This window comes from Anolis carolinensis, chromosome 4 (assembly GCF_035594765.1).
Source record: "Anolis carolinensis isolate JA03-04 chromosome 4, rAnoCar3.1.pri, whole genome shotgun sequence".
NCBI lineage: Eukaryota > Metazoa > Chordata > Lepidosauria > Squamata > Dactyloidae > Anolis > Anolis carolinensis.
The window spans coordinates 81047675-81062868 of record NC_085844.1 but is presented as its reverse complement, the minus strand read 5'-3'; the positions used below and the strand labels follow the sequence as shown (position 1 = coordinate 81062868).

The 15194-nt window shown below is 43.1% G+C and overlaps 1 protein-coding gene across 3 annotated transcripts in view; it reads left to right on the top strand.

The window, feature by feature from the left end:
* Window positions 1–9014: 9014 nt before the first annotated feature.
* rgs8 (regulator of G protein signaling 8) overlaps window positions 9015–15194 on the top strand; it is a 78886-nt gene continuing 72706 nt past the window's right edge. The window contains exon 1 of one of the 3 annotated variants that reach the window (XM_008122366.3): window positions 9015–9243. In XM_008122366.3, the coding sequence (XP_008120573.1) occupies window positions 9133–9243 (111 nt within the window). In that variant the 5' untranslated portion in view covers window positions 9015–9132. The remainder of the gene's footprint in view (window positions 9244–15194) is intronic. The other 2 variants (XM_016998093.2, XM_008122368.2) reach the window with 2 other exon arrangements.

Genomic DNA, 15194 nt, shown 5'->3' with positions numbered 1-15194 from the left:
TTTAACAAATCTAGAGGTTCCCAATCATTGGAGGGCCTTTACCCTGGCTTGATGTCATGCTCTTCCATCAGCTATACTCAACGGTCGATACCAGAAGACCCCCTACCCAGAGAGACTCTGCCCCTGTGACTCTGGTCAAATAGAAACAACTAAGCATGTGCTCCTCCAATGTCTGTTTTATAGGGACATTCGATCCAGACTCTTCCTGCCTTTCCTATATAATTACCCAGGCCGTTCAGGACAATTTTACACCAACCTGCTGCTCTCAGATACCAACCCAGTTATAACCTACAATGCTGCCAAGTTTTGTGCAGTAGCACTTAAAATCCTTCGAGTGATGACTGGATCCAACAGTTAACAATCTATTAGCTAACTGAAATGTATATCAGTTCTTCCCGCCCCAGTCCCCTAGACTTGTGCTCTGAATGCTCCTACTTCTCCATCAATCTCCCTCCCTCTCCATCCCATTTTAGTCCCTTCCCTTCTCTAGAGTTTTGTGTTTTATCCTTCAACATACCTTTGTTTTTTTAGCCTTTTAAATTTTAATGTACAATGCTTCTATGAGACTGAACCCCACTTATGCTGGTCTATGACCGTAATAAAGATTTTTAGTTTGAGCTGTGACTTCTCACAGTTACATAAGCATCATGATCCTCTTTTTAAAATCTTCCTGAATTAACATCTTGCTGCAAATTTATGGCTTCACACATAAACTGACAAAGTGGAATTTTTCACTCTCATAGACGAAAATGCCTTTGAAAAAGATGAGCAGTGAAAAGGATTCACTGCATTTGGTTTACTATTTTCTCTGTATTGAATTATATAGTTAGTAATCCATCATACCCAGTATATACACAAGTATAAGTCTAGAAAATTTAGTAAAAAATCAACCCAAGAAACCTAGAGTGACTCATCCACAGATCAAAGTGAGTACTGTGCCTTAACTCTTAGATGAAAAGGAAACTATCTCCTTTTCTCAATAGAGTGGTGAAAGGTAAGAGTTTAGTCCCTCCTAGGAGAACCAAACAAAATCACCAACCCTCTCTATTCGCTCTGCCATGGTATCAAAGTGCAGGTGATGACCTACAAAGTCTTAAATGGTTCAGGTCCTGCTTACCTTCGTGATCGTATCTCTCCCCTCTTCATCCATGTTTCAAATCAAAATCCATATGTTAGTCTCCAAAGTCTGCCCTCAAGCTATATGTAAGGTTGATTCATGTATATGTGGTACCCTAGGATAAGGGCAGTCAGGTCTGCAAGATTTGCCTAATTTGGGATAATGGCTTTGAATGACCTGCAAAATTCACTTACCAGTAACATCACCCATAGAGGGAAGACTTTTGATTTCCCCCCTTTCATTGTTTCAGATAGTGTTACTTAAAAATAGGACTCTATCAGTCTTGTGGCAACATACCATTATCTATTAGGCTTCTGCAATCTGGATAAACCTTGACCCATTTTGTGTCCCGGCTTTTGATGGGGGCCATTTTTTGGGAGTGTCCCGAAATCGGGAGGGCAGATATCTGTTTCCGGTCTGGCGTGCCGAAAGATACGGTTTCTATCAGCCCATTATGAGGCGGGCTTCACAGTCTCCCCATTCCCTCATTTTAAACATTTAAGCTCTACTCTAGAGGAGAGGCACTCAGCTGCAGGCAGGTGCATGCTTTAAGGAGGCTTCTTAACTGTTTCCTACTAGAGGAGTTGCTTGGCTGTAGACAGGTAGGCGTGCCCGCTTTCTGGGCCTGCACACCATACATACTTTCCAAGCCAAGGAGGCAAGTTTACTCCAAGGGAGGCGCTCGGCTGCAGACAGGCGCACTTGCTCTCTAAGCTTGCATGCCACACACACACTTTTGCAAGGTAAAGAAGCCACTCACAAAAAGTAGGCAAGGAGCCAGGATCAGTTTTCGTTTCAAGCTGATTTTCGTACTGAGAGGGGGCTTCCTGTTATGTGCCCCCGAAGATAATGAAAGTAACAAAAGAGTGGATGTAACAAAGGATAACGGGATCCCTGCACAACTCTATTATCTATCAACCTAACTCTTCTCAAATATATACTCCTCTTGAACTTTGTGCAAAGCAGTTTCAGTGTATCTTTTAATTTTCACCACATTAACAATGGTAATACGGTATTTAAGACATCCTATCCAAAGCTCAAGGAGCCCCGGTGGCAAAGTATGTTAAAGCACTGAGCTGCTGAACTTGCAGACCGAAAGGTCCCAGGTTCAAACCCCGGGAGCGGCGTGAGCGGCAGCTGTTAGCTCCAGCTTCTGCCAACCTAGCAGTTCGAAAACATGCCAATGTGAATAGATCAATAGGTACCGCTCCGGCGGGAAGGTAACAGCGTTCCATGCAGTCATGCTGGCCACATGACCTTGGAGGTGTCTATGGACAACACCGGCTCTTCGGCTTAGGAAATGGAGATGAGCACCAACCCCCAGAGTCAGACATGACTGGACTTAACGTCAGGGGAAAACCTTTATCTTTACCTATCCAAAGCTCCATCCTGTAGCTGCTGGGCTTGGGATTTCCCCATTCAGCGCTTAGGGAAGCTGTCTCTTTTTGGACTATAGTTTCCAGAATCCACCAATCAGCAGGACCAATGGTTTGAGACTCTGCAAGTTGCTGTCCAAACTCCCCACACCTTTTTGAACTTCTGCCCTCATTCTGCTGCCCACCTGAAAGAAATTTCTTCACCCTCCAATTCCTGTACCCTGCTCTATATCATAGGGTCTCAGGGTGGCATACTATATAAATAGATTTAATGAATATAAAAGAGTAAAAACAAAGTAAAAATATATTTGAAAAGTTAGAAATGAGGAAATTTGGGTCAGTAAAACAGTTTAAAATCATAGTGCAAGTATAAATATGAGTAAAATTAATTAGGTCCCAAAGGTTTTAATAAAAATCCATGCTTTTACTCAACTCTGGAATTACTTCGGCATTGGCAATAGTTGGGCCATGAAGGGGAAGATGTTTCACAAATGTGGAATCCCGTGGGATATCTTTGTTATGTGGCAGACAGGAATACTGTAACGATAAATGAAATGACCCAGAAGAATGTGACTGTGCTGCACAATGCCCATAATCATCACCACGTGAGAAAGTCACTGCAGTGCAATCTCTGCCATGACAGATATTACTCTAAAATCACAACTGTTTTTAAAAATATATAACTGCCAATCTATTAATACTTCCCCAATGTTGCTGGTCATTGATGATTCATTTTCTGTTAGCAAGCTGTCACATCTGCTCTAGAGGAGGAGATATGAAATTCCCTTATTGGCTTCTGTCTGTTCTTTGAACTGCATCCAAATCTGTACCTTCTATGGGAAATGAGAAACAATGCTATCTGGAGGGTGTTTGGAAATAAAGGGCTACTGCTACTCTTGAGAAATATTTCTCTTCACCAACTTCAGAGATCCTGGTGTTTGAGATGCTGGGGAGAGGAATGTCTAAATCAGGGGTAGGCTATGTATGGCTCATGGCCCACATGCTGGCCTTGGATCTTAGAAGCTAAGCAGGGGCTGTCCTGGTTTGTGCTTGGAGGAGAATCCCCAGCAAGTACCTCACCATGTGTTGCTTTGGTGAGGAGTAACTGCAACTGCAACTTGTGGGGTTTCTCTTATACAATCAGCCACAGATCAGCTTTTAATAAGTCCATACAATCTTGTCCCTTACTGCAAATCACCTAGAAAAATCTGTTTCCCAGGCTTGAACAGGTAGGACTTGAAAGCAATATGAGTAAAAGAAGCCCTTGTCCCATGAAGCATGCAGTATTGGGAGGTTTGTAGTGGCATGCATATTGATGCTATGAACAAACTACTGTCATCAGGATATGATGACAGTATATGACCCCTTAAACCATGAAGCAAGGGCCTTGCTCTACAGCAGGCCTGCACAAGATACGGCTTGCAGGCTGGATGCAAACCACAAAGAGCTTTCCTGCAACCTGTAGGTGGGGTGAGGCTTTCCCTTTGTCAGCCGGCCATTTGCCTGTCTGCCTGAACAGGAAGACAACAGGCGGATGGGCCGACCAGTGAAGAAAATCCAACAAATGCTATGGTCAGTGAAGGACAAGAGGGATCATCTCACCTCTGCAGGATTCTACCGTATACCATGCAGCTGTGGACAAGTCTACATAGGGACCACCAAATGCAGTGCCCAAACACAAGTCAAAGAACATGAAAGGCACTGCAGACTAACTCAACCAGAGAAATCTGCCATAGCAGAGCACCTGATGAACCAACCTGGACACAGTATATTATTTGAGAACACAGAAATGCTGGACCACTCCAACAACTATCATGTCAGACTACACAGAGAAGCCATTAAAATTCACAAACATGTGGACAACTTCAACAGAAAGGAGGAAACCATGAAAATGAACAAAATCTGGCTACCAATATTAAAAAACTCAAAAATCAGAACAGTAAATAAGAAGCAACACTCTGAGACATGGGAACTAGGGGCAGTTAACAAAGAATGCCCCCAGGCAGAAAGTAGCTAGTAGATGTAGCCATTCAATGCAAATTAGGGTGATTATCTGCAACATTTACGCTGGCCTCCAACTGACAAGAGGTCTTCCCTCACCCTGGACTTCCCACAGATATATATAAACTTTCCTTGCTTAGTTTCTCCATACCTCACAACCTCTGAGGATGCCTGCCATAGATGTGGGCGAAACGTCAGGAGAGAATATTTCTAGAACATGGCCGTACAGCCCGGAAAACATACAACAACCCAGTGAAGAAAAAGCTCAAGCTATTCACCAATCTCATATAATTCTCATGAGAAAAAGTCTTCCCCTTCAAAGATCACTGTGGGCCACTCTTCCTCCTTCACTTCCTGGTCAATCATGCAGGTAGGAGGAGTCCCTGTTAAACAAATAACATAATGTTCAAATAAAGCCCTGATAATAACACATACAATCCAGAGTAAAGTCCTTGTAGTTTAGTGTTATAGCATGCACCAACCATTGGGAATGATACAACCATTGGAAATGATACAACTCCCAGGTTCCAAGTCCAAATTACCATGGTCATGCTGAAAGAGTTCCAGAATTTATGCAGCAACAAGAATTCCTATTTCAGAGTCAACAAAGCCAGAAAGTCAAAGATAACAAAGTCAAAAGCTGAAACCAAAATACAAACACAGAAATCAAGGTGCAGTTCAGAATCAACAAAGCCAATATCTGAAGTTTCATCAAGAAGCAAGACGTTGCCTCCTGCAACAAGATTGAAAACTGGAGAATCCTTTATTCTATGTTCTCATGTGTTGCTTGTGAAGAGCCTATTTCTCTGCAAATCGAGCAGACGTGTGGTTTGCAGAATGCTCACGTTTGAATTGTAAAAGGGACAGAACACAACCTTTTATCAGCTTGCCCTAATGCTTGCTCCTTTTGCTGGGTAGTAGTTGCTGCTGAAGGCTCTTCTCCTGCAATAACCAAGGCTCCTTCTACACTGCCATATAATCCAGATTATCAAAGCAGATAATGCACATTATTATCTGCTTTGAACGATTATATGAGTCTACACTTCCATATAATCCAGTTCAAAGCAGATAATCTGGATTTTATATGGCAGTGCAGAAGAGGCCTCAGGTAGGTTGAGAGGTCTGCTGGTCTCCAACTCCAACACTGGTCCTTCTAATAACTCCTTGTCCTCACTGTCAGAGCTGTCCAGGACAGAGCCAAGTTGTGTAGGCCTGCTCTATAGCACGCCCTGGCATAGCAAGCCAAAGGCAACACCATTGATGAAATAAAACTGTAACCCTCACATCAGTGACAGTCTCAACTCCCAGTACCCAGCAAGGAAGACCACATTTAGCTTTGGAGTTCATACTGGCCTGTGTCTTCATGAGAACAGAAACAGACAAAATGACATCCCTTGGCTTCCCTGAGGGCTATGCTGCCAATGGAGATTCAGTTTGGATGCTCTAATATCAGGATTTTGTGAACTTCCAAGGATGAGGCAGTGTGATCTTCACAGAGCATAATCTGGCATATATGAAAGTGTGTCTCCAAGGTTGAGACAGTGTGATCTTCTGAAGTTTGGCCTGAACCAATCATTGTCCCCTGCCTAGGCTGGGACACTGAGTTCATCTACACTGAAGAATTAATACAGTTTGACAACATTATAACTGCAATGGCTCAATTCTATAGGGTCTCTCTGCAATTTTTGGGACACAACATGATGGAGCTGTGTGTCTGGTGTTCAGTCTTCCAATCAGTGGTCAGAAGGATGGCAGTTCTAAACTTTGCTGGGCCAGGTCACAATGGAACTGTATCTAGTTGATTGTCTCCCACTCCGTGGCCAGAGGAATGGTACTTCGAAACTGTGGGAGGAGTCACAACAGCTGGTGGGCTAGCTATGATAGAGCTGTGTTTGTCTGTTTGTCTACCAGAGTAATGGCAGTTGGAGACAATGGGAGGGTCTGCCAACAGCTGCTGGGATAGGATGTGCTAGAGCTGTGTCTGGCTGGCTGACTCCCATTCAGTGGCCAGAGGAATAGTGGTTGAAACCACTGAGAAGCACTGTATAGAGCTGCTGGGCAAAAACACGAGGCAACTATGACTGGTTGGCTGCCTCCCACTCCGTAATCAGTGGAATGATAGTTATTGGGCCAGGACATCTTGGAGCTGTGCCTAGCTGTCTGCTTCCACTAAGTGGGCAGAAGAATGACAGTTGAAGACAGAGCGAGAGGATCTCTGCAGTTGCTGGGACAGGATAGAGCTGTATCTGCCTTTCTGTCTCTCAGTCCATGGCCTGAGGAATGTAAAACCAAGTGGGCTTGCTATTGATTCATTTATAAATTAGATTCACTTTTCTCTGAAGAATAGTCCTCTAGTCACATTTTCATAAATAGGTGCGGGGGGACATTGGGAACACTTGTCCTAAAAGAAAAGTCTTCTTTCCATACAAGCACAGGGTCTAGAGTACATGTCACCTCTTTTCAAACTCTGGTGGATGTTCCCATACTCCATCCCTATATCTTGTGTTCTTTTGTTTTCACCTAACTTATTTATTTACTAGCTGTGCCCGGCCACACGTTGCTGTGGCGAAGTATGGTGGTATGGGAAATAAAGTATTGAGGAATTGGTGGTAGTTAAGGTAAAGGGTAAAGGTTTTACCTTACATTATGTCCATTATAAATGGGTTATATATATATATCTGTGTGGAAGGGCCTTGAGCGTACACTGCCATATAATCCAGTTAAAATAAGATAATCTGTATTTTATAGGCAGTGTGGAAGAGGCCTAAGTGAGGCTTAACACTGCCTGTCCCCTAGGCTGAGTGGGTTGCTAGGAGACCAAGTGGGCGGAGCTTAGCCTTCTAACTGGCAGCAATTGGATAAAAACAATTATTCCTCTCCCTCTAATTAGGACTTTATTTTTCTTTTCTTTTTGTTGTATGAACGTAGAGGCATGGATGAGGGGTTGTGCTGCCAAGTTTAGTGTTTCTGGGATGTGTAGTTTTGTTCTTTTGTCCTAGGCCGAAATTTCATTACCCTTTTATATATATATAGATTTATTTATTACATCATTTCTAGCCCGCCCTTCTTACCCCTCAGAGGACGCAGGGCGGCTTACAACATGAACATATATATCAAAACAATGTATAGCATGTTTAAAAATCCATTTAAATTAAAAACTTACATTAACATTCCAGTTGTCATTATGGATAAGAGGTCCACAGGGGCATGGCAACAAAGAAAGGACAAGCCTTGCATCCTCTCCTTTTCACCCGTGTGAATATGTCAAAACAGAGGAACAAACTAAGAAGCCAGATGGAGGAGAAGAGAACAAACTGAATTAGGAGACAGATAAATTCAGAGGTAGGACAAGGTCCAAACTAGTGAAGATTAAACTGCGACCAAAGGACATGCAGTAGAAGACCATATGCTCTTGTTGCTTCAGATGCATCTAATGACAAGCTGAGATAGGCCAAGCCAATATAGGTTTTGACCACATGCCTCAAAGCTGTGATTCAACACCCTGAAAACCATGTGTAGACCCAGAGGTTCCAAGTTTTAACCCTGCCAGCTTCTGTTAAGTATAGCTCATAGCTAAGTAAATTCCCCTCCAAGATTTTTATAAGAGGCAGGAATGCATAAGCCGCAAGATCACACAGAGTAGCAGGAAGGGCCAACAGATTCAGAAATGCCCAAAGCCAATTAATAACCAATGTGCTGATTAGAGAGAACTAATTGTTCTGAGAAACAGGAAAAGAGCATATGTTCAGCAAGCAGAAGGTCCCAGGTTCATCTCTAATGACAAGGATCTCAGGTGGCAGCCAGAGCTTAAAAGGCCCCTGCTGGAAATCTTGGACAGCTGCTGTCAACTGGAACAGATGTCATTTCATTCCCAATTCAATTACAGCACAGAAGTTACTTTTTTGGACTTCAAGCTTTGGCCAGGCAAGCTGGAGATTTCGAAGTAGTTTTTTTTTTCATTACAAGGTCGACTTGTACATTATGTAATTATAATAATGGGCCCACACCTGCTCCTAATTGCATATGCTCATCTGGAGCCCAAGATATCATGAACTAATGTTCCCTTACACTCCTCAGTAGGAACATGGCATCCTTTCACCCATTAAAGGGTAACCTAATAGTCATGAGTAAATACATCTCGATATATGAATTAAATCACCTCTGTTTGCTCTGTTAGCCTTTTGCTTTTGTGGTGCAGCCAAAAACAAACCCCAGCAAACCGAACGTCAGCTCAGCCTTTCCCTTCCGCAGTTCTTATAATCCAGCGATCCCCAGTGGGATCAACCTCCCCCCCAGCCCCCCCACCTGGCTTCTTACCATTTTACACTTGAAACAGCTGAATTTGAGGGAGGGAGCCTCGGGCAAAAGTCAGTGTGCTGGAATAATGAGGGCAAGCAGGCTGTGAGCCTGTGCAATCTTGCCCTGTCCTTTGTGCATTTCAATTCTCTGTGCACACACATCTGAGGGAGCATCCTCACTCGGTCGCTTCTCCCTGGTCTCTCTCTCTCTTTCATTCCCCCTCCTTCCTTTTCTTCTTTTCATGAGCTGCAGAGCTAAGAAGCCTGGCTCGGCAGCATGCTACTAAGGCTACTGTAGACAGAAGACCGTGGTCAGGCTGGCTCCCCTTCAAGCTCTCCGATGTACCAGGAGGCCACAGATTCTGTGGTTCAGCAGGGCCTCAGCAAGCCGTGCCCCTCCAGCACCAGCCAAACCCAAGCCGACACGACTGTGCGGACCACAAAGAGACAGGTAAGGTCTGGGTACTTGTGGTTATGACAAGGAACATGTCTAGTACCTTTGTGGTGAAGTGACTGCTCTCTGACCAGATATAACCTCCCCGGGAATGGCACTGGGGTGTTAGTAGTGGGCCTGAATGAATGAGTGGGAAGCAGGGACTTCATGGTCCTTCCTCAGCTGTCACCTCCGTAAATATCATCTTTATGCATTCCTCTCGATATGTTAACCTCTCCAGCATGACTGAACAAAAAGGGAGAGAGACTTGCTTCCAAACAAGACAGTGCTGCTCTCCTTCCTGTTCACCCACATATCCCGTCACACTTCTTCCAAGCTGACAGCCAGCACAAATTCAAACTGTATGGCTTTTGTGGGGGGCATTTGTTGCAGTGAGATCAAATGAATGATTTTCATGATGATGATGGTGATGATGATACTAACTATAGTAACAAATAGAAGAATAGTCTTAATAGGCTCTGCCAATCTCGATGTGGCCTTCCTTGTATTAATTGTTTTGCTTGCATTTCTTTGGAAAGAAGGTTGCTTGCTGTTTGTTATTTCGGTGTTTGACATTCTGTCTCTTCAGGCTGTTGTGATAAACAGCTGCGATTAGTGCCCCATTATAGGCTTGGCGTCGGCTTCTTCTTCTTTTAATTTGAAATGAGAGGGGAAGTGGTTGCAGAATCAATATAACTTCTCCAAGAGACCGAGAGGAAGCTTGCAAATAAAGCAGAGAAAATGCAAGTCAGTTGGAGGATGTTGGCTTAAAAGACCCAAGAGACAGTCTATATATCAGTCAACAAATGTAGCAAGTAAGACAAAAGAAGTAAGAAAGATCTTTTCACAAAATGAGTGACAAGGGAGAAGTCAGCTAAACCTGAACGGGCTACTCTCTTTAAGACTGATGCTTCCCTCCACATTTTATACCTTGTTCTTATGCTGTGCTCCTGTGCATGCCTTAACTGTGGGCTACAAATGAGTTTTCAACAAACTCATTTAATCACTTTTTGCCTAGATGCTCGGGAAAACATTACCATGTGAATTTCTGCTTGTAATACAGCTGTTCATCGGGTGAAGAAAAAAAGTCAGCACTTCCCCAGTTGTAGTAACGGAGAACCCAGTTTTTTTGTGACTTCAGGTCTGATAACAAAAAAACAAAAACAAAAAAAAAACTCTTTTAGGGCAAGAGAGTTCATGGATCAATTAAAGAACACAGGTTGGGGAAGTTGAAACCTTGGACCCAAATGTGGACTGTGAAATGACCTTTCCCTTTTTCTTATTACACCATTGTCTTGCCAGTTTCCCAGATTTGTGTAGGAAAATGTTCCAATAAAAAGTCAAAATGTCTCTCTGGAAGGTCTGATTAAATCAGGGGTCCCCAAACTTTTTAAACAGGAGGCCGGTTCACGATCCTTCGGACCGTTGGAGGGCCGGACTATAGTTGGCCACCGAGCAATAGTAATTAATAACAACAACAACAACAACTACAACAACAATAAAGAATGTTGGAAGAGACCCCTTGGGCCATTGAGTCCAATCCCCTTCTGCCTTTGTGCACCAAAAGCACAAGCAAAGCACCCCTGACAGATGGCCACCCAGCCTCAATGTTAATAATAATAATAATAATAATAATAATAATAATAATAATAATAATAATAAAGAGGGTTGGAAGAGACCCCTTGGGCCATTTAATCCAACTCCTTCTGCCTTTGTGCACCAAAAGCACAAGCAAAGCATCCCTGACAGATGGCCTCCCAGCCTTAATGTTTAATAATAATAATAATAATAATAATAATAATAATAATAATAATAATAATAATAATAATAAGGGTTGTAAGAGAAGAAGAGACCCCTTGGATTACTTAGCCCAACCCCCTTCTGCCCTTGTGCCGTGGGGGCCAGATAAATAGCTTCGATGGGCCGCATCTGGCCCCCGGGCCTTAGTTTGGGGACCCCTGGATTAAATATTAAGGAATATGTGTATTACATTAAGGAATATGTGTATTACATACAATTAACACATGCTACACAAATTGTCCAATTTGATCTAGGACAGTGGTCCTCAACCTGTGGGTCCTCGGATGTTTTGACCTACAACTCCCAGAAATCCCAGTCATTTTACCAGCTGTTAGGATTTCTGGGAGTTGACAACCAAAACATCTGGGGACCCACAGGTTGAGAACCACTGATCTAGGATATCATTATGGGCAGTAAAATGACCAAAGAACTTCTCTGAAATAGAATATGGCCCTCAAGTTGAAAAATATTCTACACCATTGGGACAGAGCAAGGGGAAAACACGTGTGACCTGGACAGCCTAGACCATGGTGAGGAATGCTTGGAGTTTATGTCAAACAACATTTGGACTAGGGGCCCTCAAACTTTTTAAGCAGAGGGCCAGTCCACAATCCTTCAGACTGTTGAAGGACCAAATTATCATTTGAAAAAGAAATACAAACAAATTCCTATGCACACTGCACATGTCTTATTTGTTGGTCAAAAACAACAATGAAAGAACAATACAATATTTAACAATAAAAACAATTTTTAACCAACATAAATCTATCAGAATTTCAATGGGAAGCATGGGCCTGCATCTGGCCAATGAGATAGTCAAATAAATTAGGATTGTTGTTGTTGTGTGTCTTCAAGTCATTTCAGACTTTGGGTGAGCCTAAATCTACAACTGAGGGCGGGGGCCAGGTAAATGACCTTGGAGGGCTGCATCTGGCCCATGGACCTTAGTTTGGGGACCTCTGATTTGGAAGGTGTATGATTCTGTCGTTGGGTACAGAGTGACCAAGAAATCCAGGTCAACACAGTGTTATACAGATAAGGGATGAGGCTTTAAACCTCATGGTTGACTGGCTTCCAAGGGCCCTTCCACACCGCCATATAACCCAGAATATGAAGGCAGATTATCCATAATATCTGCATAGAACTGGGTTATCTGAGTCCACACTGCCATATAACTTAGGTGCCAACTGCGCCCGTACCTTGGGAAGCCTGACTTAGCCACGATGGTCCACACTCTTGTTACATTTCGTTTGGACTATTGCAATGCGCTCTACATGGGGTTGCCTTCAAGGACTGTTCGGAAGCTGGAACTAGTCCAATGTTCCGCAGTTAGGTTACTAACCGGAGCACCATTTAGGGAGCACACAACTCCTCTGCTGAAGCAGCTCCACTTGCTGCCTGTTAGCTTCCAGGCACAATTTAAAGTGCTGACTTTGGCCTACTAAACCTTAAACGGCTCTGGTCCAACTTACCTCTCCGAATATATCTCCCCCTACGAGCCGTCCCGCAAATGAAGATCTTCGAGTGAGGCCCTGCTCTCGATCCCACTGCCGTCACAGGTGCAGTTAGTGGGGATGAGAGACAGGGCTTTTTCGGTGGTGGCTCCGCAGCTGTGGAACTCCTTGCAAAGGGAGATTAGGGAAGCCCCCTCTCTCATGTCTTTTAGGAAGCAGCTGAAGACTTGGCTGTGGGACCAAGCCTTTGGCCCATTCTAAGATATGGGTTGATATGACCTGATGGATTCTTTGGATTAATATGAAGTTGAACATGGACTGGCTCTGACTTTTGGCTCAATTCTACTGCCCCTGCTGTAATGGTCACACAGTTTTTATTGTTTTAATTGGATTTGGATATCGGCTTTTAATTGTGTTTTACTACTACAGTAGAGTCTCACTCATCCAACATAAACAGGCTGGCAGAACGTTGGATAAGCGAATATGTTGGATAATAAGGAGAGATTAAGGAAAAGCCTATTAAACATCAAATTAGGTTATGATTTTACAAATTAAGCTCCAAAACATGTTATACAACAAATTTGACAGGAAAAGTAGTTCAATATGCAGTAATGCTATGTAGTAATTACTGACTTTACAAATTTCGCACCAAAATGTCACGATATATTGAAAACATTGACTACAAAAATGCGTTGGATAATCCAGAACGTTGGATAAGCGAGTGTTGGATAAGTGAGACTCTACTGTATTTGATTTTACTACATTTTGTATTATATGTGACATCTAATTTTGCCATTGTATAAGACCGCTCTGGGTCCCCCCTGAGGGAGAAGACCAGCATATAAATACAGTAGAGTCTCACTTATCCAACATTCTGGATTATCCAACGCATTTTTGTAGTCAATGTTTTCAATACATCGTGATATTTTGGTGCTAAATTCGTAAATACAGTAATTACTACATAGCATTACTGTGTATTGAACTACTTTTTCTGTCAAATTTGTTGTATAACATTATGTTTTGGTGCTTAATTTGTAAAATCATAACCTAATTTGATGTTTAATAGGCTTTTCCTTAATCTCTCCTTATTATCCAACATATTCGCTTATCCAACATTCTGCCGACCCGTTTACGTTGGATAAGCGAGACTCTACTGTAAATAAACAAACCAATAACCCAGTTATAAGCAGATAACATGGGATTTTATACAACTGTGTTGAAGGGGCCTAAATTGCTCCCTCTAACTTCCAATAAACAAAGGAAATAGGCTAGAAATGCTATTGCTGTTTTGGGTGGAAAGTTAAATCCACAGAAAGAATGACATTTGAAAAGACTCTACTTTTACAAACGGTGTAGTACTGAGGTAGACGGAACAACCATTTGTTTGTTCCCTCAGATCTGGTTACAAATTTTAATTCCTTTCCACTGATACAAGATGGCTCAGGATAACTCACACTACAGAACATTTTAAAAAAATTAGAACATGCTTATATAATAGACTTATGACCTCATCAGATGGACTGATTTGCCCGTAGTACGTCACTTGCTCTTCACTTTCAACATGGAGCCCATTACATGATGCACAGGGACTTATGAACAGGCTCCGTGCTGAAAGAGGGAAGCACGTGGCATAGTCCGCCACTGCGACAACAAGGGGTGCTTCCTGTGTTGCCCTTGAAACAGTGGGGGAGGGGAAGCTGGGCATTGATTGCTTCCCCCATGGGATGGGGGTCCAGGTAAGTTGGGCAATGTGGGGCATGGAAGGATGGGTTGTTCACCCCTCCCCCCACCAGGACCCCATGGATTGGCCATGATGCTTGGCAAATCCATAGCCGTTTGTGATGAGGTCCTAATAGAATAGTGCAGTGATAATACAAGACAGAGTTGCACCTAGAATAGAGCAAAGACAATACAAGACAGAGTTGGAAGGCAGATCAGGAAACAAAGGTCCAGCCTGTGCTCGATGGGGTTACACTCCCCCTGAAGACTTAGATCCGTAATTTGGGGGGTCTTCCTGGACCCAGTATTGAACCTGGAGAGGCCATGGTTTCTGCGGTGGCCAGGAGTGCTTTTGTATATTTAAAATTTGTGCGCCAACTGCACCAGTTTCTTGAGGTGCTAGACCTGGTTATGATGGTACATGCCTTTGTTACATCTGTTTGGATTACTGTAATGCACTGTACGTGGGGCTGCCTTCAAAGTGTGTTTGGAAATTTCAAATTTGCAGTCCAAAGAACTGCAGCCAGGTTGCTAACTGGGGTTGGTTACAGGGAATTGACAACCGGACTAAAATGATCAAAGGTCTGGCAACCATGCCCTATGAAAAGCGGCTTAAAGAGCTGGGTATGTTTAGCCTGCAGGAGAGAAAGTTGAGAGGAGATATGATCACCACATTTAAATAGCTGAAATGATGTCATAAGGAAGAGGGAACAGGCTTGTTTTCTGCAGCCCTGAAGCCTCGGTCTCGGAACGATGGGTTCAAATTACAGGAAAGGAGGATCCACCCGAACATTAGGAAGAACTTCTTGTTAAAGTAGGATTGATTGTATATAGAGTTGTTTAAATGTAATCGAGTCATGGTGGTGCAATGTGTGCTGGAGATTGCATCATGCACTGTGTACTGTTTACTATGCCAGTGTGTAAAGGGTTAAGTGCCTGCAAACTTGGATTGCATCAGACAGCAGAGTCTGGGATAAATTGCCCTCTGCTTCCTAT